Raw genomic sequence first — 25,253 nt, forward strand, 5'->3', positions numbered from 1 at the left:
GGCCATTTCTACACCACCTGAGGTCCCGAGTCTGGGGCAGTTGGGGCAGTCTGGCCCCTTGGAGACTGGACGGCCTGATGCAGGCGTGTTACTTGGCTGCGGTGGGGAAGGAAGTGGCACAGTGAGCCCCTGCGGTGCCAGCAGCCCCCACACTTAGTGCCTGCTGTGTGCCAGGCACCGGAATGCTCTCTTGCTTCTGTCACCTCATTTAATCCTTACAACAACCCTGTTCCATTTTGGTGGTATTATTCTCAATTTAGAGATAAGTTGAGAATCCCAGAGTGTATAGTAATTTGTCCGTGGTCCTGGTGATAAGAGCCAAGATTTGAACCCAGGGTAGGAGGTGCTGTCCCCACCTGACAGGTGATCTGAAGCTCAGGAGAGCTAAGGAAGATAGCAGTGAGCCAGGGAACTCAGCTTTCTCCCCGACTCCCAAGTCCCTGCCGTCCCCAGGCTGCCTCCCCCGCAGAGGCCTTGAGAGGCTGAGTTTCTGCTTCCTGAGGAAGAGCCATCTGCCCCGGAGACCCCAGCAGTTGGGAGCCTTCCCCCGACCTTCATGGTGCTGGGGGCCAGGGCAGGGTCTGCATCCGTCTGCAGTACCCTGGTACGTGGTCTTATGCCCAGACAGGATGTTGTTGGCAGATGTCGGTGTCGCACTCCATGATGGAATTGTAGGTTGCTTTGTTGGTCTAGAGGTCACAGCACGGTAGGGGTGAGACTGGTCCTCACTGGTGCAGCCAGAGACATACAGCTTCAGCAAGGTCTTGGAGAGCCACCTATGTGGCAGGAAGTTTCACCGTCTTGAACATGACCTGGGTCATCGTCACCTTGCCGTTGGCCTTTGAGGTGGGTGGGACCTTGGCGAGCAGTGCCCGGTGCTCCTCCTGGGCCACACACTACTTGTTGTAGAAGCTGTGGCGGCAGGTCTTCTCCACGGCGTCCTACTTGGTGATGATGCCAGGCTCCTTGGGGTGCTTGGGCGTCAGGATGCTGCCTTTGCCCCTGACCTCTCGGCTGCATATAAATCCTTCTGGCCCAAGCCCACCATGATGTCCTGGGGGGACTGGGGAGGAGAGGCCTTAGGTGTGCTTGGGGGTCATCCAGCCTAGCAGCCTGACTCCTTTGTCGGTCTCAGTTTACCCATCTGCACTATGGGGGCAGGGGCAGGGGCAGGGAGACTTGGAGACCTGATTACCCTGCCCACCACAGGTGTGGGTGACCTTTGCCAAGCCTGAGCCATTATCACACAGGAGCTGTCTCATTACACTTGGCTACTGGCTGGGGGCTGCAGGCAGAAAGGGGTTAACTACCGCCTGGCTCCTGGTAGGTGCCACCAACCCCCCAGCCCGCAGCCTCCCTGTGCCTTGGCAGCTGCACCTTTCCAGCCAGCTGCCAGGTGCCTAGGCTCTGATAGCTGTGTCGCCCTGGGGAGGGCAGCACCCCAGCCTCCACCCTCCCATGTTGCCCCACTCCCAACAGCTGTGTCCTGGCCTGCCCCACACCCGCAACCAACATCTGGCGCCTGATGACAGCTGTGCCCCAGGAAGAGTAGATGCCCCTTCTGGGACCCTGCTCCGCCCCGTCCCACCCCTGTACTAGGGGCTCCTTGCTTCTTGTTGAGGACAACCCAGACCAGGGCCATCTCCTCCTGCCCCTTTCTCCTACTGGACTTTGCATGAAAGCCCCCATTTTTAATTTCTCTGAAGCCCTAATAATCATAGGACTGCATGTGAAGATTACTACTTTGACAGGACGAGCAAGGAGGAGTTTCACAGCTGCACATGAAAACGTTTCATCACACTTTATAACAAGTGCCACGTACATTTAGTTGAGATAGTGGAAGGACCTGGATTTGAATCTTGGAGGATTCATTCAGCAGGTATGAACTGAGTACCTAGCGTTTACTGAGCACTGGGTCTACATCAGCAAATAAAGCAGATATGCCCTCTCCTCTACCTCACGGGGTGTGCAGTGTCGGGGGAGGAGAGGGAGAAGGCGGTAGAAAGACCTCTTTGAGAATTCTGTTCGCTGGCTCTGTGACCCTGAAAATTATCTAACCTCCCTGTGCCTGTTTCCTCATCAAGGAAGCAGGCACACATCCCTTGCTGAGTTACTGCAAAGATTAAAATAAATCCCCTCCTTGAATCCTCATCCTTTGGACACTGGGCCCTTCCTGAGGCTCTACAAAGACCTCCTGCTGCTACCTCCACCCCAGGCAGACAGTCCCCACAGGCCTATAGGGAATCGCAGCTGCCCTCAGAGCCCTAGGGTGGGTTCCTTCTCCCCACAGCCCTTTCCCTGGCCAGCCCCAGGGCTCAGTGCCCAGCACTCACTTGACATGCCAAGAGGGGAATTTAGGCCAGGTGAGGAAACTGGAAACCCCTAGGTCAGGTTTGGACAGCCCTATGTCAGATGTTCTGTGAGGTGACAAAGTCCAGAAGGTATGTGTGTTTGGGGGTGGCGGGGGCGGGCAGCTGAGGGACTTATACCTGCTGCCCCATAGGGCTGAGGTCTGTCCCCTTCTCCAGGACTCATAGCTCCATATTTGAAGAGAGTAGTTGTTGGGCCAGAGCCTTTAATGGACAGGGGCCAGGGGTATCCAGTGTTTCTCTAACCCACATATGGCCATTGGGGTCCGGGGGTCTGCTCTGGGATGGGGCACCTGGGATCTTCCCAGCCCATATATGACCATCAGAAACTGGAGGCTTGGACTGTGAGGCTGGTCTCAGCAGTAGGGATCAGCTCCCCGACCCATCCCCAAGGCTTGGGATCTATTCCTACTGCCCCATTTAGGGGAAGGGGAGTGGGTGGAGGGATGGACAGCTTGGACCTTTGGATCAGAGCCAGGACCCAGGCTGGGATCCCTAAGCCTCACCTTGATGCAGGAGAGACTCCCAGCAATCCAAGCATAATGGACAGTCCTGCGGTGTGGGAATGAGCTCCACGTCCTAGCAGACAGCGAGCAGATGCCAGGATGTTAGAGGAGCTCCCTGCCCGTGGAAGCTTGTCCAAGATCCCCGCCTCCCAGAGAGTCTGTCACCCATGGGGCAGACCTCCCTCTCCTTTCTTGCTTATTCTAATGCCAAAAGAAGTGCCCAATGTGCAGTCTTGGAAAATGCAGCAGAAAAAAACCAATGACCCGTTTTCCCACCACCATCTAGAGAACACCACTGTTCACAATTTGTGAATTTGTGAATTTGTGTGTCCTTCCAAACTTGTATCTATGTGTTACGGAAATGACAGACCAGCCAAGAAACAAGCACCACACGGAGGGTTGGAGTACTCAGATGTATTACGCCGGCGGGCTCAGAGGGGCTTCTGCTGTGAAGCTCTGAGCACCTCCAAGACGTGCACATGAGGTTTTACAGGGTTAATTACAAGTATGGGCTATTAGCCAATAAGGCTCAAACAACAAAAAGCAAGGAATCAGTACGCTGAAGCTTATCAATTCGGAACAGATCACGTTACTGACACTTGTTGAGCTTGGATTTATGAGTTAGCTTGTTAGTCCGGTAAACTGACACTAAATTTCAGATTTATGAGTTAACCCAGCAGAACTTATATCAGTAAACCGACACTTATCACACTTAGATTTGTGACTGAGCTCGTTAGCCCAATAGACTGACACTAAACTTCAGATTTATGAGTTAGCCCAGCTGGGCTTTTCCTTCATATTTGCATATCTATTTCTCTAGATATTTTTTCTTTGTTTTCAAAAAACAAGATCATATGACACATTGTTTTCCTTGCTTTTTTCTTATCTGTTTTCAAACTTTTTTAAATAGAAATGTAACAGGCATAAAAAAAGAGCACAGTCGTGACTGTCTAGCCACTCATGACAGAATTATCACATTCGAGTAACCAGCACCGAGAAGCCCCATCGTGCCTCTCCTGTCCCTGTGCCCTTTCTCTTCCCCCAGGATCCCCACTACCTACCCCGCCCCCACCCTGCCTGGCTTAGTCCTCCCTGTTGTTGCACTTTATATAAATGGGACCACACAGTCTGTGCTCTTGTACGTCTGGCCTCTGCTGCTCAACATTATGCTTGTGAGAACCACCTGTGTTGTAGCTGTAGTTTGTTCATTTTCACTGCTGTATAGTGTGTCGTTGTATAAACCACCACCAGAGTTCACTGCTCTCTTGTTGAGGGACTGTCCCCCTAGTTTGGGGGAAGGATGGCTGCTGGAGGAGGGGGGAAGAGCAGAGATGTTGGTATTAATCCAACAGACCTAGGCGCAAACCCTTCCTGGCGTTTGTAGACTCAGCTGCATTACCTAACATCTGCCAGCCTCTTTCCTCCTCTCTGACTCGAGTTCTGAAAGAAGTCTCATCACAGGGGCTGTGAGGAAAGCCCTGGAACAGCATAGATGTACCTGCCTGACAAATGTTCACTCCTTTTCCTCCAGCCACATAGGAGGAGATGAATATGCAGTTCCTCAAGGGAGTAACCCAGGGAAACACAGAAAGGCTTGTCCCTTCCCAAAGTCTCTCCAGGCCTCTCCTGCACAGTGCTCTAACCTGGGGGTTATTACTTTGTTCACAGGACAAAGGCCTGATAAAGCCCAGTAGGGCCACAGGGAAGTCCCTGTCCCTTCTCCCAGGGGCAGGCAGCTGGGGCCTTGGCCTCCCAGCCCTATGTGCCTAGGCTGTGCCCCTTGGGAGGTGGGAGGAGGGTGTTTAGAAGCATCTGTGCTGGGTTGTTTGCCAGGACCCAGGGCAGAGTGAGGGCAGGGGGCCTGGTTGCTGAAGGTGAGGCCGGACCAAGACCACTGGACATTAACAATACCCACGAATGGCGTGGGGGAGATGGGGAGGGGTGGAGAAGGGCCCTGGATAGCTCAGGTCCTGGGAACCCATCCCTCCAAAAGAAGCACAGGCAAAGCCCACCCTTTTGGGCACTCTGGGTCCATTCCCACTTTTCTGTGGGCATGCCTCCCTGCTCCCATGGGGCTGAGGTTGCTCCTCCAAAGCTCCTGTTTCCCCTGTCTCTTGCTGCCTCTCCTTACCCCCATTCCCTGCTGCAGCCTTTGATGCCATTGACCATGATATCAACCTGGAACTTCTGGGTGGGGAGGGTATAGCTCAAATGGTAGAATGCATGTTTAGCATGCATGAAGTCTGGGGCTCAGCCCCCAATACCTCCATAAAAAAACCAAAAAACACCTAATAAACAAACAAACAAAACTAATGACCTCCCACGCAAAAAAAAATGTAAAAAAAATAAATAAAAAACAAAACCTGGAACTTCTAGAAATTCTCCCTCTTCGCAGCAGCTACTTTGGTGGTTAAAAGCATGACTTTTGGAGTGGATAAACCTGCCCTGGAATCCTGGTTAGGTGGCCTTGGAGCTGCATGACCTTGAGCAGGTCACCCAGTTCTCCAGGCTTATTACCTCATTTGTAAAACATCTGAAATAATAATAGTGTCTCCCTCAGGACATTGTTGTTAAGGTGAAATGAGTCATACAGGTAAGCCTGGCTCCCTGGCTGGCCCCTCACCTCTTTCCTGTTGTATTCTACCTACTGTTCATTCTCCTGCAATGTATAAACGTTCTCTGAGTTTCTAAGTGTGTGCCAGGTCCTTTGGAGACAGTGGAGAACCAGATACAGGCTCTGCCCTCAGATGGCCCCCATGAGGGATGAAGACCACTCCTGTGGGCAGTGCTATCACAGGAGCTGCTGGGCAGAGGCGACACAGGCCTGGGGTGGCCAGGGAAGGCTTCCTAAGGCAGTACCACCCCTGTCACTGTACCATATCATGGCAATTTAGCTTCTCATTAAGTGTTCATATATTATCTGTCCCCTCTGGAATGTCAGTTTTGTGATAAGGGAGTCCTTGTCCACCTTGTTCACAACGTGTCTAGAACAGTTTCTGGAACACAGTAGGGGCTAGTAAATATTCGTTGAATAAAGTAAGCTATATCAGTAAGTGGAGGCCTGGAAGTAGGAATTGGAGAGGTGAAAAAGGAAGGCTAGGTAGGTACGAGTTGAAAGTGTCCAGTGGTACATAAGATACAAAGAAGCAAAAGGCTGGATGGTGGGGGAGGATTAGAGAGAGCAAGGAGGAAGGTGTGGAATACTTAGAGATGACGCTGGAGAATTACATCCAGTAATCGGGACTTTGTCTAGTAAGAGGAGCCACAAAGTTTTTACGTAAGTATATGACTTGGTTAGATTTATGTTTAAAAAGGGAAGAAGGTCGGCTGCTACTGCATGGAGACTGGAATTGGAGAGAGTAATAGTAAATGAGGAGAGTTCAGTTAGGAGGTTAGTGCCAGGCTTTCTGGCCAGAAATAGTGGAGGCCTGGCGGGGAGAGGGGATTACTGAATAGAGAGATTTAAGACACGAATGGAGGGAGGAGTCAAGAGTGCCACCTGCGTTTTTGGCTTACGTGATTGAGTGGCCACGATTGTCACTCACGAAGATGGGCCATTTTGGGGGCGGGCGCATACACGAAAGGAAAGCCCCTCCGCGCCCCGCCCGTCGGTGGTAGGCTGGCGTCGATTGGTTGTTTTGAGGAAGGCGCCAAAAACTGACGAGAGTGGGCGGGAGGTGTGTCCTTACGTCACTTCCGGACAACTTCCGGGACGCCCTTTTCCCAGGGCCTCTACGGCTCGGGAACTTCCGGTCGTGGCCGCCATTTTGACTTCGCGACCTTGGGCTCCTACCGCCAGCTGTCTGCAGTCTACTCGGTGCGGTCATGTCTATACTGACTCCGCTGCTGCTGAGGGGCCTGACAGGCTCGGCCCGGCGGCTCCCGGTGCCGCGTGCCCAGGTCCATTCCAGGCCTGCGCGGGAGCAGCTCGGGACCATGGTAAGGAGCGGGCCAGGAAGGGCATGGGAGACCCATGGGGGTCCCGGGTCTGGGGCGCTGGACCTCAGCGGCCCCGAAAGCGCCCTGCACCTCTCAGCCCGCAGCGTAATGGGGAGAGGCAGTACTGGTTTGGGCCTGTCTGCAGGGCGCAAACGAGGGGACGGTGTCCAGGCGACAGTCGGTGTTCATTCAGCCTCAGAATCTATGCTCAGAACTTGTCTGCCCAGCTCTGTCGCTTACTCGCTGTGCAGTCTTGAGCAAGCTTCCTTACCCTCTCTGAGCCTGTTTACCCATCGGTTCCTTGGGGGATGCCTGACGACTGTCAGCGCTATAACTGTTACCGCTATTAATTATTGGGGGCAGAGAGGACTCCGGTAGGTCTTTGTAATTCCCAGAAACGTGGGAAAGTTTAACCCTTAATGACTTTCACCTGTTTGGCACTTTTCTGCATTTGCCTCTGGCAGAACTCGACCTTGAATGCGAGTCTTCAGAGTCCAGGTTAGTGGGCCTCCAGCTAGGAGCAGAGCCCAGAAAGTGCTGCGATTGAGGAAATAATAGTGACAGAAATTGCAGCTGGGTCCGTTGAGTGCCTGCTGTGTGCCAAGCACTGTGCTGAGAGGTCCCATTCATTCCTCCCAGTGACCCCAGGAAAGGGTCGTTATCTCCATTTGGTGTTTGAAGGAACTGAAGTTTAGGAGCAGTGTATTGACTTGTCAAAAGTCACACTTAAGTGGCAAAGAAGGAATTTGAACTTAAGTCTGACTCCAAGTCGTGCTGTGATCTTAACTGCTATAGGGAATATAGAAGTGGCTGCAAAAAGTCTTAGCTCTAGTCCTGAAGGTTTGGGGAGGGAGAGCTTTTTGAGGCAAGGAGAAGGGGAGATGCATTTTTAGAGTTAATTGTCTGTGCAAGTGAGGTTCCTGGGTCTCAACAGACCAGCTGTAAAACAGGTTTGAATCCTTGTTCCTGTCCCTTCGGTTTATCATCTGGTGGTGGATTTCTCCACGGATCCTAACCCAGGCCCCATATGTAACCCTTTACCTCGAGGCCTAGAGTGAACCTTGCATCTGCTATGTCCCTGCTCTGGAGCCTGAATCTTGACTCCTTGAGGGGGGCTTTCTGCTGTCTGGGAAGACTGCTCAAACTCTGAGAAGCCTGGGGAATCCTTACTGTGGAGGTTCCTTCTTTCTTGTGCTCTGTTTAGGATATCGCCATTGGGCTCACCTCCTGCTTCCTGTGTTTCCTCCTGCCGTCCGGCTGGGTCCTGTCGCACATGGACAGCTACACGAAGCGGGGGTGAAGGGAGCTGTCCTCCCCCTCACCCTGTGACCTGACCACCCCCTGGCCTGTCCTGATCATGTCTGCTGCATTCCTGGCCGGCCTCCCCTGGATCATGTCCTTCAGTTACAGTGACCTCTTCTGCAGTCATGACCTCTCCATTTCTCCATGGTGACATCCTGGGACCACATATTATCAGTTTATAAGGCCCTGCTCTGTAGGGCCCCCCTTGTAACAATAAAGTCTGTTTAAACCCTGCTTCAGAAACTCATCATGCCTTTGGCCTGGGCTTCTGCCTCTGTACTTGAGTTGAGGATGATGTTGGGTCGGGGTGTGGAGAAGAGGCCTGGCCGCCGCACTTCCCTGCTGGCTGACTGCCTTTTGGGGGGTGGAGTACATTCAGCCATTCTCCTTGCTCAGCCTGGAAGTGATGCTTCCTTTACATGGTTTTCTCTGAATGTTTTCTGGTTCCTGTGGAAAGCAAATCCTGTTGTCATTAGGCAGCCTTTCTTGCTCCCCATCCAGCTCCCTTGGTTGTGCCAATTTCAAGACTCTGTCTCTCTCTCCCAGTGGGGTCAGCCTTCTCTGTCCTCAGTCGGTGGGCTCCATCCATTTCTCATGTGCTTGTTACCCTTCCTGGTGGAGGGTGGCCCACGTTATGGTGTCTTGCATTTTTCTACCCCTTTCCTTTTAGCACCTGTAAATGCTTGTGCACTGACTGGCTTTCTTGTTCTCCCTGCCTGCTTCCCTATCCCCTTCCCTCCTTAGCTTGAAGAGTGCTGCTCCTCTGTCCATCCCCAGAGCCCTTCCTCAGTGGTTCTTCCTGGGGGTCAGGAGGGGGGCTTCCTTAGATGGAACAGGCATATGAAGGGCTCCCCACTGAGCTGGAATTCTGACTCAGACCTGCGGACCCCTATCCTAGAGGAGGACGTGGCTTTAGTTTTTGCATTCTTTTTGTTGGGGTGACATGAGTGATTTCTGAGAGCAGACATGGCTTCAGTGTCCCCTGAGGAGCTGCTGGATGGTGGACAGGATGCCAGGTGAGAGCTGAGGGCCTCTAGGGTGTGGGTGACTTTAGGCTCTGGGTGTCAGAACACATACCTCACTAGCCCCTCTTTTGCAGGGCTTGTTTCCTGACTTGTGTTGACAGGAGCTGAAGGGGCATTCTGCTCTCTCTCCCTTTATCTAGAATTTTCTGGCCTTTTCATGTGTCCAGTGATGCCTGGTTGCTTTGGGCACAGATTAGGCCGTGGGTCTGTGACACTCAGAGGAAAGCTGTCTTGAGTTTCTGCTGTAGCACCATGGCCCTGCCAAGGGTTTGATTGGGTGTCTCCCATTTTTGTGCCCCTGGAACCCAAAGGGTCACAGTGGTCCCCCTGGCCCAGGAGCGCTACCTTAGCCCTAAGCTGTGTGTCTTGAGCCACCCCTCAGACTGATGGGAATCCAGTGGTCCCTGGTCAGAGGGATCCCCCAGGGAGCCCAACAGCCCCTCCAAACCCTCCAGCCCTTGCTCTCCCACAACCTGCTGGGCGCTAGATGGGGGTAGGTGGGCAGGGTCATAGGCTGGGGAGTGGATGGGAGTGAGCTGTCCTGCTTGAATCTCACCCTCCCCTGGGCCTTAAATCTGATCTCTTTTCTTTGTCCTCTTATCCCTCAGCAAACCAGAGGCCCTGGGGCCTTCCATAAAGGAAGGCTCCTTGTACTCCCAAACAGCACTGTGTGGGTCTGTGTCTGTGGGTGTCTGTCAGATCCTGAGTCTGGAGGGGTGGATGTCTGTGCCCTGGTGTGCACACTGGGTGGCCGGGGGGCTGCAGTCATGGCAGATGCTATAATGTTAAGAATAGTGGACTGGGTGGGAGTCAGGAGGCCTGGGTTTGAGACCTGGCTTGGCCATTTACTCTGTGACCTTGAGCGAGTCATTAAGCCTCTCGGGATTGTAAAATGAAGGTGATGTGGCAGGAAGAATAATGTGCCCCCAGATGTCCATGCCTCATCCCTGGAACCTTGCAACTGTGTTACCCTACATGGCAGGGGTACTTTGCAGATGTTATTAAAGTTAAGCATGTTGAAATGGGAGGACATCTGGAGGGCCCAGTGTAATCACATGACTCCTTAAGGTGGTCGGGAAAGGCAGGTAATTCACATCTCAGAGCCTTGCCGGCTTTGAAGATGGAGAAAGTGGGCTATGATCCAAGGAACGAAGAGGCCTCTAGAAGCTGGGAACCACCCTCGGTTTACAGCCAGCAAGGACACGAGGACCTCAGTCCCAGAGCAGCAAGGAACGGAATTCTCACAGCCTGCATTAAGTAGGAAGCAGATTCTTCCTCTGGGCTTCTGGAAGGAAACACAGCCTGCAGATACCTTGATTTTTAGTCTGGTGAAACCCATACCAGAACTCTGGCCTCTAAAACTGTAAAGTTGTACATTTGTGTTGTTCTTAGCCTCTAGGTTTGTGGTGATTTGTTAATGGCAGCAGTAAGGAAATGAATGCATCATTCCCCTGCGAGGTGGGGGCTCTCCCAGGAGGGGCTTGGCACCAGGGGAAGGAGCCTCAGCAGATCTGAGGTGAAGTGAATTGTGACACATTTACAGGACCATGGGTGGTGTGAGTTGGGGATCTGGGGGCTTTTCCTTTGCTGCTTCTCCCCTCCTCTGCTTGCTTTCTGCCTTAGGTGTCGTGGACCCTGAAGGCAAATATCAACCTGCCCATGGCCTGAAGTACAGCCCTTGGTCAGCTTCATCAGCCTGGCCTCTGCACCATCAAAGCCTCGCCAGACCATGATTTGGGAGCTGGCTGCCTGTGGACCACCACGCATCCCTGCCAGGGCAGCTCCAGAGTCCCTTTTTGGGGCTGGGCGCACCCTGACACTTCCCATCTGGGCAGCTGCTGACTCCCAAGGCCACCTCGGGAAGGACCACTGAGGCCTCACCTTTGGCCAGCCTTCTGGCCATGGCCCACCTGTGAGGATTGTGGCTGTCCCAAGGCCTATGTCATGTCCTTGTTGCCCGGCTTCCTCCCCTGAGAGGCTGGGTGGCCCTGGAAGCTATGAGGCTCTCTAGGGCCTCTAGGCCGTTCAGCAAACTCGTCCTCTGTGGCTGAGGTTTCCAAGTCCCTGGGTCCTGGTGGTGGAGGGGGTGGGTCTCCTCTCCCTCCACCTGACAGAATCCTGTGGACATGGATGTGGCGTCTGGACACATTTCTGGCCAGCAGAGCTGTGAGGAGGCATCTATGCCATATTGGTTCTGTGGAAAATAGTCCTGGGCTGCTGCCTGTCTCCTTTGCAACTTTCCAACAGCAGCCTGAACCCAAGCACCAGTGCTGCCTGTTTCATTATGGGAATCGACAGGCAGGACCAGCAGCGCTGGACTATTTCCAGGTTGGCAAATTGGGAGGCAGAGATAAACACCAGGAGCTATGCTGGTGATTCCTGGCAGATATGCTGTTGGGTTTTAGATGCTTCAGCGTAGAGAATCAAAACCCTAAAATGGGAAAAGAACCAGGAGAGATGAAACAAGGGTAGGAGAACAGTTATTACCCACCAAATAAAGTAGCATGCAGAAGAGTGGGGCAAAAATTGACTGGGGTGGGATTAAGAGCCAAAGGTTCCCTCTGGCCATTTCCTTCCCCATTCTACCTGACAAGAGGGGGAGGGTACATTGAGGGTGCAGATCTGTCCTTCAAACCCCAGAACCTTGTGTGTGAAGGAGGCATTTACTTGGTGTTGGCAGCCTGGCTGCAGTCCAGCACTGGGTCACAGCCAGGATTCCTTCTCACTCTCCAGAGCAACTGTATTCTCTATATCTACCATTAGTCCCAGCTCCAGCTCCATCTGTGCACCCCTGCCTGCTGGACTCCTGGTCAAAGTAAAGCATGGGGGTAAAGGAGTTGTTTTATTGCTATTTTCAAGATTGGGTAAAGCCAAAGAGAAATGTTTTTGTCATCAACCGTCTTGGCTCCTCATTTGGTAATACCAGTTCTACTGACTGAAGATCTGATTGGCAGTTACTGAGTTCATTGTTAAAACTGGGAAAAAGAATGAACAGTTTGGTGGGCATGGAGTCCAAACAGGGTGGACCCTTTGCTTTCTTGAGTTTGAAAACAACCTCAAGGCTCAGTGACCCAATAAATAGCAATTTGCAAAGTTGCTGGGACATAGACTTGGCATTTGTAGTGTTGCTGTAAGAAAGCCACCGTGGCCTGTATGGTGAGCCTAGGCACCAGCTGCCCCTGCTCCAGGGCTGGATGGAGCTCATGAAGACATTTGGTCCTATTCCGCTCCTGTATTGTCATGAACCAAGGGATCTGACTGGGGCAGAGGCACAGTCTCCTCAAGTGCTAACAGAACACTGTCATGTGAAAAAAGGCCCTCCATAGTGAAAAATTGGGAACCAGGATGCCAAACTCACTTGTAAAAAAACAGCATCTTTAGCATCCAAGTCCTTGCCACTTTCTAAGCTTTTTATTTTTAGTGAATTCACAGGCAATTTTAATAGATTACACAGAAAGATTCTGTCTGCCCTTTACCCACTTCCCCCATCGGTAACATCTCACAAAACTATAGTATAGCATATATCCAGGATATTCATATATAGTTAAGATAAAGAATATTTCCATTCCTGCAAGGATTCTCTACTGTTTCCTTTTCACAATCACACCCACTTCCCTTTAGCCCCCATCTCCTCCTTAACCCCTGGCAACCACTAATCTCCATATATATCAACTCCTTTCTTTTAAACAAAACCAAAACCAAACAAAAACAAAAACCTGATTTTCTCATAACAAGAAGGGTAGGGAGTCCAAATCAGGTCCTTGGCCGCAAGGGACATGTTCTCCCTGCCGCAAGCAGGACACCAAAGCCCACTCAGAAACAAGGCTCAGTGAAGAGGGGCGGTGATGTCCCAGGGCTCTGATGTTAGCACCAGTCCCTCTCGTCGGCCAGGTGATCCTCACTGCAATCACCTGCTGTCAATTCTGGAGCTCGCAGCAAGAATGTTGCCTTCGGTGATTTTAATTTCCTCTTCCTGCTTATCTCAATAACATAATCCGTGCTTCAAACGCCAGTGAAAAGAAAACTGAAGTGGCCCCAGGAGGTTCTTATCACCACCGGGCACGTTGCGAGCCTTGGAAGATGGAGCCCAGCAAGCGTGCGAGTTGAGGGTGGGCGGGGACTACCTTCCCTTCATCGGGTTTCCGCGGCGGCCGCGCCAGACTGATAGCCCCTCAGGTAACAACGCCCGAGGGGATTCCGTTGCTAGGGGCGTTACCAAGGAGGGGCCACGAGGAGGGGCTCTCTTCCGGGAGGAGGGCAATTGGTAACCCGGAAGCGGTCGGCAGTGCGGTGCTGTTTAAAGATGGCGGCGGAGGAACCTCAGCAGCAGAAGCAGGAGCAGCTGGGCAGCGACTCCGAAGGTACCGAGCTGGGGAGGGCCGTCCGGCCTGGGCTAGCGGGGGCAATGCCGGACCGCGGGTTCCCAAGGAGGCCAGGGGCGGGGCGGCTGGCGGCGAAGCTCGCGGGCGGCGCCTTCCTCCGCTGCCGCCTTCTCCCCTCCCCCTCACAATGGAAGGAGCCGCCGCCGCGACCCCCGGCCGGGTGGGCGGCGAACTAGCGAGCGGGTCGCGCCCTGGCCCTCGGCTCTTCCCCATCGCGTGCTCCTGGGGCGGGGCCTCGGTCGCCCCGCCCCTCGCCCAGCCCCCTCTGCTCCTCGCGCGGGGCTCCCGAGTCTCCAGCCCTCCGGTCCCGGTCCTTGCAGTCAGGCCCAGGCCTAGTTCGGGCCTGGCAGCTCGCCTTCTTCAGAACAGTCCGAGCCCGGGAGGGCGTCGAGTTACGCCAGGCTGCGGAACACAAAGGACTAGGCGGGCCGCTGGGGATGCTGTGGGTGGCCCGGGGTTGTGAGCGGCCTCCGGTGTGTGCCCTCGAGGGCAGCAGTCTTCGTTTCCGGTAGAGCCCCCTCTTTTCTCTTTACAGCCCCTTTCCTCCTGTCTCGGTATTGTTTCCTTAGACCCCTGAAGAGTTGGACCATTTAGAATGGTACCACTCTCTCCTTTTTCACGCCTGAGTTAGACGCTGGGGTGGGAGGGACAGTCCTGTTGCAGGGCAATGTAGGAGATGGGCCGAGGCCCAGCTGAGGATCCGGGATGCTCAAGTGCAAAAGGATGCTTAAAAATCATTCGGCACACACCTCCTGTTTTAACCACACATTCAAGGGACTGAGCTTTCAGAGACTCAGGCCCCCAGAAGGGCCTTGTTTGAGATCACATAAGTTAAGAAAGATCCAGAGCCAGGGTTCAGGTCTCCTGGCTCCTCACCACTGGCTGCTCAGAGTGGGGCCCAATGGGTGGACCTGCCCAACTTACTGATGAGTTCTTAACAGTATGCCTCTAAGGTACCACCTTCTTGTGATATTTCACTGAAGAAAGGTGGTAGTATTACTCTTTTTACAGCTGAGGGTAGGCCTCTGTGGTGAAGTAGCAAAGGAGAGTTATTGTGGTAAATAGTTTAAGACTCTGGAATTAGACAGACCTGGGTTTGACCACAGGTCTTACTGGTAGTGACTTTGGGCAGATTACTTCAGCTCACTGCATTTGTTTTGTTGTCTGTAAAACAGGAAGCTCTCATCCAGCCCAAGGCTCTGCCTCTTCATCCTACTTTCCCCAAGAGACCCTGCCTGGGCCCAGAGCATCCCCAGGCTGCTGGGAAGTGATGTTAGAAAGCAGGGGGAAGGGGTTGTTAGAGTTGGAAGAGTGTACCTTGGGGGTAATCACCTTTGCCCCCTCATTTTAAAGATGAGAAAACTAAGCCAGGAGGGGAAGGGATTTTGTCAAGATACGCAGTTGGGATGGAGCAGGCTGTGAGATGCATGCTTCCAGGTCTGCTCTCCTGGCCCTGGGCTGCTCTTGTCCTTAGCCCAGCTGCCTGGAGCTGGGACTGTCAGGGCCCACTGTAATCTTTGGCCTTCTTTCTTCCAGGTGTTAACTGTCTTGCCTATGATGAAGCCATCATGGCTCAGCAGGACCGAATTCAGCAGGAGGTGAGGGGTTGTGGGCAGCAGCCCTATTTTGGGGATGCATAGGCTGGGCCTGAGGCCTATTGTTTACCTCTACTTTGGAAGCCTCCTCTTCTCCAACCTGTACCGGGTCCTGGATGCCTTTATTGGGGGGAAGGTGGCTCACTGTGCCACTAGGTGACTGGCATGGTACCCCTTATTTAGGTGTTCTGGCTGTTAGGTGTGAGTCACTCTGTTCACCTACCAGAGCATGATGGATTTCCTGTGCCCTGCAGATTGCTGTGCAGAACCCTCTGGTCTCGGAGCGGCTGGAGCTCTCTGTCCTATACAAAGAGTATGCTGAGGATGACAACATCTACCAACAGAAGATCAAGGTGGGAGCCTGGCTGAGGGGACAGGAGGAACCCTCGGGTAGGGGCAGGAGAGTGCCTGCTGCCTGCTTTAGACCTACTCCGTGCTAGGCCTGGCCTCAGATAGGGTAGGATGTTGGGGGAGCCCTCTGGTAGCTGATTCATAAGTGTGCAGACTTTGGAACCAAAAAGACCTTGATTCAAATCCTGACTGTGCCACACAGCAGCTCCTTCAGTGTCCCTGAGCTGTGGAGTCCTCGTCTGTAAAATCGGGATGATGAAAGCATCTGCCCACAGGGTGGCTGTGAGGTGGAGGGACATCGTACCTGTGGGGCCTGGTGCAGACGTTGGGGAGCTGATGGTTTCAGTGCCCACGGTGGGGCTGACTTGGGGAGGAGAGTGGCAGCAGGGGCACAGTCCTGCAACCTGCTGTGGGCTCTGTAGAGTGGCAGGCAGAATGGGGAAAAGGGGCCTCCAGACCTCTGTGCAAGGCCCTGCTGCATTCCTTACAAACGGGTAAGTCCCTTAACCACTCACTTTCTTCTCTGTGAGCCGGTGTTTGACAGTGAGTATGTGTAAAACAGCATCTAATCAGCACAGCCTGAGGGCTTAGTAAACATTACTCCTTCCCCTTCTCCCCCAAAGATCAGAGATGCTTAGAACTTACACCTGAAAGGAGGGTCCTTTGGGGTTAGCCCTATCAGGGGCCAGGCAGTAACCCACGTGATTGAAGGGCCACTTCTGGTGGTGAACAGCTGCACCACAGCTCCGTGTCAGCCAGTTGCAGGGAGTGTCCATGCCTGTCTCCCTGTCATTGCTTCTAAGACACGCCAGAAATTATTCTGATGTAAAATCTCCAGACTTCTAATAGTTGGCAGCTAATTCAAATTTCAAGTGTTGTGTGGGCCAAACAGCACACCTGCAGCCCAGACCCAGCTGTGTGTGGCCTGTGGTCTACTCTGACCCCTTGCTCAGGGTGTTTGTGATTTACCCAAGAGGCCTGTGGAGAGAGGAAGGCACAGGCTCTGCAGCCTGGTAGATCTGGGTTTGAGTCCTGGCTTCACCACTTCTGTGTGATCTTGGGCAATGCACTGGACTTCTTGGAGCCTCCACTGATCTGCCAATTTCTGGGTGGAGATGCCTGCCTCATTGGGCAGGTGTGAGGCTTGAAGGAGGAGATGGTGGCCAGGTGCTGAGTCCTGGGCCTGGAGCACAGCCAGGGCTTAGGAAGCTGAGTCCCTTTTCTTCCCCACATGGCAGAATAGCAGAGTGGGGCCCTCGGGCCCCCAGTTCAAGGCCTGTCACCCTAGGCCACCCTGGTAAGATTGACAGGTTCTTCCCATTGAGTCATTCGGCGAATGTTCAAGTGTCCGCTGTGTGCTGTCTGGGCAGGAGATCTGCCTTGATGCCCTGACACCCCACCCTGGGCTGGGCCTGAGCCCATCCTTGCTCCCTAGGAGGGCCTGAGCCCAGACAGCAGAGCCCAGGCAGACCTGCATGACTCGGCTTCTCTGTAAAATGGGTCCCCCAGGAAGGGGAGTAGGCTAGTGGATATTAGCCCTCAGCTGAGGGCCCGGCACCGAGGTGCTCAGAGTGACCTCAGTAGCTGTCCTGGTAGCTGCAATGACTTGGGCTCTTGGTGCGCATTTCGTCCTGTTCATTTAACATTTATGAGCACGTACTGTGGGCCAGGCACTGTGTTAGATACTGGAGCTAGAGTGATGACTGCAGCTGTCAGACTCCCACCCTCATGAAGATTGTGGTTCATGGTGGAAAGAGACAATAAGTCGGAGTTAACGAAAGTATGTGTCTGATGTGGTAAGTGCTGTGGAGAAAAGTGACGCAGGACAAGGAGATGGGGAGTGGGAGGGCTTGCAGTTTTAAATAGGGTGGTGGGAAGAGGCCTTGTAGGGAGGGTAGTGATTGAGTAGTGAACTGAACGAGGCTCGGGAGCAAGCAGGCCGTGGCCGTCTGGGCAGAGCCGGGCAAGCCAAGGCCCGCCCAGGTGTGTGCCGGGCGGTGGCCAGCAAAGCTGGAGCAGAGCTGGGGGGAGCAGGAGGGTGGGAGACGCGGGGGGCTTGTAGCCAGAGAAAGGACTCAGAGGGAGCTGAGTATTTAATGGGTTCTCCTGGTCACTCTGGTGGCTGGGGTGGGAACAGGCTGAGCGGCGAGGTGGAGGCAGGGAGACCTGTGAGGGGCCTTTTGCAGTAAAACCGTCAGGAGACAGAGTGATCAGCGCCAGGGTGGCAGAGTTAAGCAGTGAGAAGCAGTTGGATACGGGACATAATGAAGATAGAGCCAGAAGGATCTGCTGCTGGGTTGGATGTGCTGTGAGGGCGGAGTCTGCAGTGGATGTAAGGTTTGGGCTTGAGCAGCTGAAAGGTGGAGGAGTTGCAGGTAACTGGGGGGAAGGCCATGAGGAGCGGGGCGTGGGGAGTCCAGAGCCGCCTGTTGGCCGGGCAGGTCGGGGGAGTGGGCCTAAGTCAATTGGATGTGAGTCGAAGTTGGAGTTGAGGGCCGAGAAGCAGGCCTGGCAAAGAACTACGTTCTCCTAGAGTGAGTATGGCTGATGCAGAAGCTGCCCCAGGGCTGAGCAGGGTTGTGCCAGTCACTGTGGACGGTCTGTGGTGTGACTGTCTTCTAGAAGGTGACACATGGTGTCTTGAGGAAGGGTGCCGTGTGGCTTGGTGGTGGCCCTGACATTCACAGGTTAGATGAGGAGGGGCAGATGGAGGGGCAGCGGTGAGGTTGGAGGAGGACATGGTGGAGAGGGCTGGTCTACCAGCAGGCGGAGGGAGGTAGGGAAGAGAAGGGTGTGGTGGGGCATTACGGGGCGTGGCTGAACGGGGTCTGGGGAGGAGTGGGTTTGACCTTCAGATTTAAGAGGGCATCTGTGCAAAGCCTGCTTGGATTGAGTTCACAGCAGAAGAGAAATGGAGGCAGCAAGCACAGAACTTGACAAACAGCTCTGCTCTACAGGAGAGCAGGGAAATTGATGGCAGCTGGAAAGGAATTCATGGGAAGCAAAGGATATTTTTTAAGGGGAGAACTAGCCTTGTGTTTACATGCTGATGGGTCTAAACTAGTAGGGAGAGAAACTGATGATGCAGAGAAGAGAGACTTCCTGGAACAGTATCCTTGAGTTCAAGGGAGAGGCGGCTCTGGTAGCAACCTCAGACCCTCCAAGGCTCAGGAGAGAGGGCCGGGGGGTGGATGTGCTGGTGCGGGCTGAGGGGTTCTCAGTGAAAAGTCCTCAGTCAGAAAGGAAGCAAGGTCATGGGGAAGATGAAGTGGGGTAGGGGGCAGGTTAAGGAGAATGGAGAAGGTGTGAAATAGGCATCAGGAGAAGGGGAGGGTTCCCAGACCTGAGGAGTTAGGCCTGCTTGCCAGACAGCACTGCCAGCCAGACCTCCTACTCCTGTGGGGAGGTTCAATAGAAATTCCGTTGAATTTGGGGAGGAAACTGGAAAAGATCAAACCAGTGCCTGCGAGTGGGCAGGGCGGAGTTCAGAGGGAGAAGAGGGAGGCAGTTACCAGCCCCGGGGCTGTGCAGTGGGAGCCTCACAAGCTGGCCCTGTGCCCCTTGCCCTAACTTGTTTGCCCTGGAACTCTTCTGGTTTGAAAGACTACTCACTGGAAAAGCTGCATTGGTCAAGGACCCATTCACTTGCCGGTTTCTGTGAACAAACAGCCCTTCAGGCCCAGCAGCATGGCATGCCCAGTGGCTGGTGACCATTTCTGTGATCCGTATAACCAGTGTGTTCGTCAGTTTCCTGAGGCTTTGGGGGCTCCTGGCAGCAGGTCGCTAAGGGACTCCAATCATCGGAGTCAGCAGCCAAGCATGGCCGGTGGCTGCTTGGAGCTTAGTTGCCGCCTGCTGTGGTATGACCTTTGCAGGGAGGGGTTCCTTGGCCCCCCTGGTTTTGGCCTGATGTTGATGGGCACGGGATGGGGTGGGGGCTGCCTCTCTCCAGGACCTCCACAAAAAGTACTCGTACATCCGCAAGACCAGGCCTGATGGGAACTGCTTCTATCGAGCTTTTGGATTCTCCCACTTGGAGGCATTGCTGGATGACAGCAAGGAATTGCAGCGGTGAGGAGTGTGGGCACTTGGGCACTGAAGGAGGTGGGTAGGGGAGGGTTCCGTGAGGGACTTGGGGGGCTCCCTTCATGTCTGATGACTGGGAGGTGCAGTTCCACCTGAGGCCAGGCTGGGCCCCTGCTTGAGGCTGCTGTCTGAGCCGGGGGAAGTGGCCTCTGGTGCTGGCCAGTCCCCGACCTCTGGGCCCCTGCTCTGCTGGCTGAGGAGCCCATGCCAGCCTCCCTTTCCCTCCCATCCACAGGTTCAAGGCTGTGTCTGCCAAGAGCAAAGAGGACTTGGTGTCCCAGGGCTTCACTGAGTTCACAATTGAGGATTTTCATAACACAGTGAGCCCAGCCGCCCCATCGCCCACTCAGCCAGGGTAGAGGGTGGGTGGTCTGGCCGCGGCATAGTTGACCCATCTCCTCCCTTATTTTGCTCTCTGTCCCTCCTGGGTGGCAGTTCATGGACCTGATCGAGCAGGTGGAGAAGCAGACGTCAGTGGCCGACCTGCTGGCCTCCTTCAACGACCAGAGCACCTCGGACTACCTGGTGGTGTACCTGCGGCTGCTCACCTCGGGCTACCTGCAGCGTGAGAGCAAGTTCTTCGAGCACTTCATCGAGGGTGGGCGGACCGTCAAGGAGTTCTGCCAGCAGGTGCTGCCCCCTCCCCACTCCTCAGACTCAGGCCCCTCTTTTCTCTCCTGCCTGCGGGGGGGCGGGAGGCGGGAGGCACTGATCCCCAGGCCCTGACCCGCCCCTGTGCTGCAGGAGGTGGAGCCCATGTGTAAGGAGAGCGACCACATCCACATCATTGCGCTGGCCCAGGCGCTAAGCGTCTCCATCCAGGTGGAGTACATGGACCGCGGCGAGGGCGGCACCACCAACCCCCACATCTTTCCCGAGGGCTCTGAGCCCAAGGTCTACCTTCTCTACCGGCCTGGACACTACGATATCCTCTACAAATAGGGCTGGCCCCAGCCTGCCACTGCCCTGCCTGCCCTCCCCTCTGCCAGGCGCTAGACATGTACAGAGGTTTTTTTGTGGTTGTAAATGGTCATACTTCATGCCCCACCCCTTCCCTGTCACACGACCTCGACCTTCCACATTTTATTAAAGGGGACGCTGGTGGTGAGCCACGTGTGTGCGTGTCCCTGCTCTGCTGCTGCCTGCCTGGCTGCTCTGTGTCTGGCTGCCCCCCTTCCCCTCAGGTGGGTTCCTCTCAGCCTTCGGCCTGTCCACCCCCCCAAGTCTCCCCAGCAGGAGCAGTTTTGAGGGGGTGAGGCCTCTTGGGGACCCCCTCCTGGTTATTGGGGTTCTGCTTTTTACCCTTCAGGCCTTCCCCCCTTAGCTAGCCAGGGGCTTCCTTGGAAATCTGCAAGTTCCTTGAGACTTGCTGTGGACCAGGACCAGGACCACCAAAGTTTCAAGCTGCTCCCTCATAGGCCCTGCCTCTACCCTTATGTCCTGGCCAGGGCCCTGGCTGCCTGCCTTCCGTCAGGGGCCTGCATGGTCGAGGAGAGCTGGGTGGAGAGGCATGGCATGATGGTGGGGCCTGGCTCAGGGCAGGTGGAGTAGCCTGGGTACCCCAGTGCACCCCAGGTGGTGCCAGCCAGGTGGAGGAGGGGCAGCCCTCAAGCCTGTGCTTGGCCCTCCATCCCCAGGTCCAGTGGGGCTTGCCAGGCCACCATTCTCCCACCACCTGCACCCCTCGGCCTCCTGCCTGTGCCTGCTTTGCACCCCCTTTGCTTGGGCCGTGGTGTCTGCATTGCCTTCCTTTTTGCCTTCACCTCTTCTCTTTTCCCAGCACATGTGGGGACTTGGCCCCCAGGCTGTGAGCTCCTTGGGGGCAGGTCCTCAATAAATGTGAAGTACTGCTGCCCACCTGTGCTGTCCGGCCCATGCCTCCACCTGCCTGGCTCACTGAGAGCTCTCGCCAGCCCCTTTAAGCCAAAGCACCTGTCCACACCTGGGCCGCCTCCCTCACCCTCAGCCAGGGCTGAGACAGTAGGAGCTGCAACAGTGTTTATTAGGAGGGGGCAGGGTGCGGAGGGAAAGAATAGGGTGGCCAGGCCAATCCCTGCTGCAGGCTTCGGCGACTTCTTAGAGCTGGGAGCGAGGTCCAGCGGGCTCAGGCCAGTCTGTGGGCAGAGCGGAGACGTCAGAGCACGTGGGCTGTGGGCTTGCCCCAAACTGCCTCCCTGGCTTCCCTGCATGGGGGTGAGCGGGGTCGAGGGTGAGCGGGTGTGTTAGTGGGCAGGAGGTTAGTGGGCAGCCACACAGAGGGCCAGGCCCTGCTTACCAGTCCTGGTCAGGGTAGGCGGTGGGGTGCCGTCAGGCTGGAAGGCAGAGGACAGTGAGAACCTGTCCGGGGTGGATGGGGGCGGGGCAGGGGCTGGCCAGGGCCCCACCACTGGGTACTTACCCACGGGGAAGAAGTAGGGGAGGCGTTGCCGGTAGATGTTTTCATCCTTCTCCAGGAACACGCAGATGATCAGCCGGTCCACCTGTGCAGGGCCTGCTCAGCCTGGGTCGGAACCGTCCACATCCCCGCTCCCCAGCCTTATAACTGCCCCCACCCCTGCCGGTTTTCATCTGCTCTGCCCTGCCCTTGGGGTGCTCATCGATCTGAATTTAGAGCTACACCCTTCACAGGGGGCTCGTGGTGTGTGCCCAGCTATCCCCTTCTCCCACCACGGATGATGCCCTGGGTGCAGGAGAGGAAACAGGACCCGAGGAAAGGCAAGGGATGCACAGAGGGCAGGCAAGGGATGCACAGAGGGCAGGCAAGGCCAGAGCCCCATGTGCCTGGAGCTCTGCACACTGCTCAACGATGACTGTTGGGGTCGGGATGCGCCCCGCCATCCCACCCACATTCGTTCCCCTCAGCTGGGCCCGGGCCTCACCTTGTCCTTGTGTTGCTCCAGCCATTCGCGCAACGTGCTCAGCACTACCTCGGCTGCTGCCTCATTGGGGTAGCCTGTGGGCAGGACAGTGGGGCGCGACTGAGTCCCGGGCTCTGGCCCGCCCTTCGCCGCCTCGCCCCGCCCCTCCCTGTGCCGGCCCCGTCCCCTGCCCAGCCCGCCCCGGCCCCTCCCTGCCTCTGGGCCCAACCGCTGCCCACCCGTGCCCTTCCTCTTCTCTACTCACCAAACACGCCGGTGGAGATGCAGGGGAATGCCTGGGGCAGGGGAAGGGATTGGGGACAGCGTCACTCTCAGCTCTGCCTCCCGCCCGCTGCCTCCCGCCTCGGTTCCACGTCACTCCCATCCTCCGCCCCTCGGCGCCCCTCACCGCGGAGCGGAGCCGGTGCTCCAGCATCAGGTCGAGGCTGCTCAGGTAGCAGCTGCGGAGCTCCGCGGCCTGGTTGGCACTGGGCTCTCCGTGAGCGATGGGCCCCACCGTGTGGATGACATCTGTGGGAAATGATCAGATCAGACAGGCCCGGGGCTCCAGTGTGGTCCTTGGCTTTCCTTCCTGCCGGCCTAAGCCCTGGAGGAGACAGGAAACAGGTCCCCCACCCCAAGTTCTGAGCCTTGGGAAGGACCATACCCATGTGGTCCTTTGTGCCCTCGAGCCTAAATCCACACCTCGACATACACAGGCAGGCTCACACTTGCCCCCTTCCCCACATCTGTATGGACCCGGCTGAGAAAGTTGGGCTGTTGTTCCTTAGCTCTTCCCCTCCCTTCAAGTCCTTGCTGCTCATCATTCCCCACATGCATATGCGAGAGGGGCCAGGTCCTGGCACTTCAGAAGTGTCCCTTGAGAGGGCCTCCAGCAATAATGTGGGGCGTGCAGCATAACCCCTAATCACACCAGGCGCCTGTCTGTGCCCCACAGGGGTGGGGGTGTCGGGGACTCACACTTGGCCGGCAGCCGATAGCCGCAGGTGATCTTGGCTTTGCCGGTCTCGCAGCTCTGCAGGGTCCGGCATTCATCGGTGAGCAGGGGTCCGGCGGCCCGGTGGATGCAGCCGTCCACTGTAGGGGAAAGAGTAGTGAGCCTTTTTTTACAGAGAAGGCCGAGGCCCGCGGACTGCATTCTCCCAATCCCCTCGGCTGTGTTAGAACTCCCCGGGCACCGAGCCTTTCTCCCGCCGCCTCCAGTCGCTCCCTTCCCCCGCTCCCCCCCCCCCCCCCCCGTCTCCGCCGCACACTCGTTTTACATCTGGGGAAACCCAGTCTCGTAGAGGGGCCAAAGCGGGAGCCGGCGAAGACAGGCCGGCAGGGGGCGCGCCCGACCCGCCCTGCCCTTTCTCGGGCGCCGGTGGGGCGCGGGCGGGGCTGGGGTCTCCCAAGGCCGGGCGGTTCCGGGAGGCGGGGTCCGCGGCGGCAGGAAGATCCCGGCCGAGGGGAAGTCTGCCCTCCCGGCTCCGGCCAGACGCGCCGCGGGGCCCGCTGTGAATCACTGCCTCCGCAGGAGGATCCCAGGAGCGCCGACCCGCACCGTGCCCGGGATTCCAAGGCCAACCTCCTAAGGCGAGGCTCCTCGGACACACTTTACAAACTAAGACCCACTTTACAGACGAGGAAACTAAGGCCACCTAGTTACAAGAGGCAGGTCCGATCCGGACCTTGAGCTGGGCCTTCCAGCTCCTTCCCTGAGTCACGCAGGGAGGCGGACCCGCCGCGCAGGTGTCTCCGCGCGCGCACCCCAGCTCGTTAACGAGCCGCCTTGTTAGTTCATCTGGCTTAATTGGGGCCGGGCCTGGGCTTGTTTATCAGAGGGTGGCTCCGGGGCCTCGCCAGAGACCCTGGGGACCCAGACCCAGATAAACAACTCGGCGCGGCAGGAGGCGCGGAGGAGACGCTTCTCCTGCCCGACCTCGCCCCAGCGGGCGCCCTGGGAGAGGCGGGGCTCGGCCTCGGGCAGGGTCAAGTCCCAACTAGACCCTCATCGCCTGCGGCACCTTGGCAAGTCCTTCCCCTCTCTCAGAGCCTCTACGGTCTCATGTAGAAGACAGAGACAGTGACCTCTCCTCAGGGGAGGAGTTAACACCCTGGCCAGGAGAAAATGACCCACTTCTGGCAGGTCCCCAGATCAAATTACACCTTAGGCCAGTGTCAGGAGATTCTTGAACACCGAGCTCAATGCTCTGCAGCAGGAAAGGCCTATCATTTCCCCATTTTACAGATGCGTAGACTGAGGCCCTTGCCTCTTCATCATATCCCCAACCCCCAACGTCTTGGCACAGATCCAGGGACACCAGCTGGACCTTTCCTGTTTTCTGTTTTCTTTTGTGCCTTATGAGGCCCAATTAAACGTAATTTTGCGACTTCACTTAGAGCTGGCACCAGGCGGTTTCCTAGAGTATCCCAGGAGTGGGGTGTGGGTGAGGTAGAATTGGGGAACCCTGGGACAGAAGCTGGGACTGGGTACCCCACCCTCCTCTCCTGTGCAGGGATGAGGGCGGCTGCAGCCCATGGGAGGGGGCAGCAGGTGGGGCCCTGGGCTATGTGTCCAGGTGCAGCAGAGTTGGTGTACAACCTGGAGTGGGCAGTGTACAACCTGGAGTGGGCAGTGTCCACCTGCAGTTTGTTCTTGGGTAGGGGGTGTCAGGTGACCACCTAGCATGGTGTGAGACAGCAGGGGCTGTGGAGCTGGGCAGCCTGGGTTCAAATGCCAGCTCTTCTAGTCACAGATGCATGACCCAGGGCACTTAAGGTCTCTGGACCTCAACTGCACCATCTGTAAAATGGGATAACAGTAGTACCCACCTCAT

General features: G+C 55.8%; 3 protein-coding genes across 4 annotated transcripts in view; 2 read left to right on the top strand and 1 right to left on the bottom strand.

Annotated features, from left to right (window-relative positions):
• Positions 1-6,627: 6,627 nt before the first annotated feature.
• Positions 6,628-8,350, top strand: COX8A (cytochrome c oxidase subunit 8A). The gene is made up of 2 exons (XM_031690826.2): positions 6,628-6,814; positions 8,019-8,350. The coding sequence occupies exons 1-2, from the start codon at positions 6,701-6,703 to the stop codon at positions 8,112-8,114; spliced, it is 210 nt and encodes a 69-aa protein (XP_031546686.1). The 5' UTR covers positions 6,628-6,700; the 3' UTR covers positions 8,115-8,350.
• A 5,013-nt stretch (positions 8,351-13,363) lies between these two features.
• OTUB1 (OTU deubiquitinase, ubiquitin aldehyde binding 1) lies at positions 13,364-21,412 on the top strand. The gene is made up of 7 exons (XM_006216637.4): positions 13,364-13,502; positions 15,060-15,121; positions 15,373-15,471; positions 19,422-19,540; positions 19,791-19,875; positions 19,991-20,185; positions 20,300-21,412. Exons 1-7 carry the CDS (start codon positions 13,445-13,447, stop codon positions 20,495-20,497), a joined length of 816 nt encoding a protein of 271 aa, XP_006216699.1. The 5' UTR covers positions 13,364-13,444; the 3' UTR covers positions 20,498-21,412.
• A 126-nt stretch (positions 21,413-21,538) lies between these two features.
• MACROD1 (mono-ADP ribosylhydrolase 1) overlaps positions 21,539-25,253 on the bottom strand; it is a 142,990-nt gene continuing 139,275 nt past the window's right edge. For both annotated transcript variants that reach the window (XM_072970189.1, XM_031690825.2), the window contains 7 exons: positions 23,395-23,511; positions 22,823-22,944; positions 22,679-22,709; positions 22,435-22,508; positions 21,954-22,035; positions 21,831-21,867; positions 21,539-21,669 (listed from right to left, as the gene is read on the bottom strand). In XM_072970189.1, the coding sequence (XP_072826290.1) occupies positions 21,863-21,867; positions 21,954-22,035; positions 22,435-22,508; positions 22,679-22,709; positions 22,823-22,944; positions 23,395-23,511 (431 nt within the window). In that variant the 3' untranslated portion in view covers positions 21,539-21,669; positions 21,831-21,862. The remainder of the gene's footprint in view (positions 21,670-21,830; positions 21,868-21,953; positions 22,036-22,434; positions 22,509-22,678; positions 22,710-22,822; positions 22,945-23,394; positions 23,512-25,253) is intronic.

The sequence above is a fragment of the Vicugna pacos genome, chromosome 10 (assembly GCF_048564905.1).
Source record: "Vicugna pacos chromosome 10, VicPac4, whole genome shotgun sequence".
NCBI lineage: Eukaryota > Metazoa > Chordata > Mammalia > Artiodactyla > Camelidae > Vicugna > Vicugna pacos.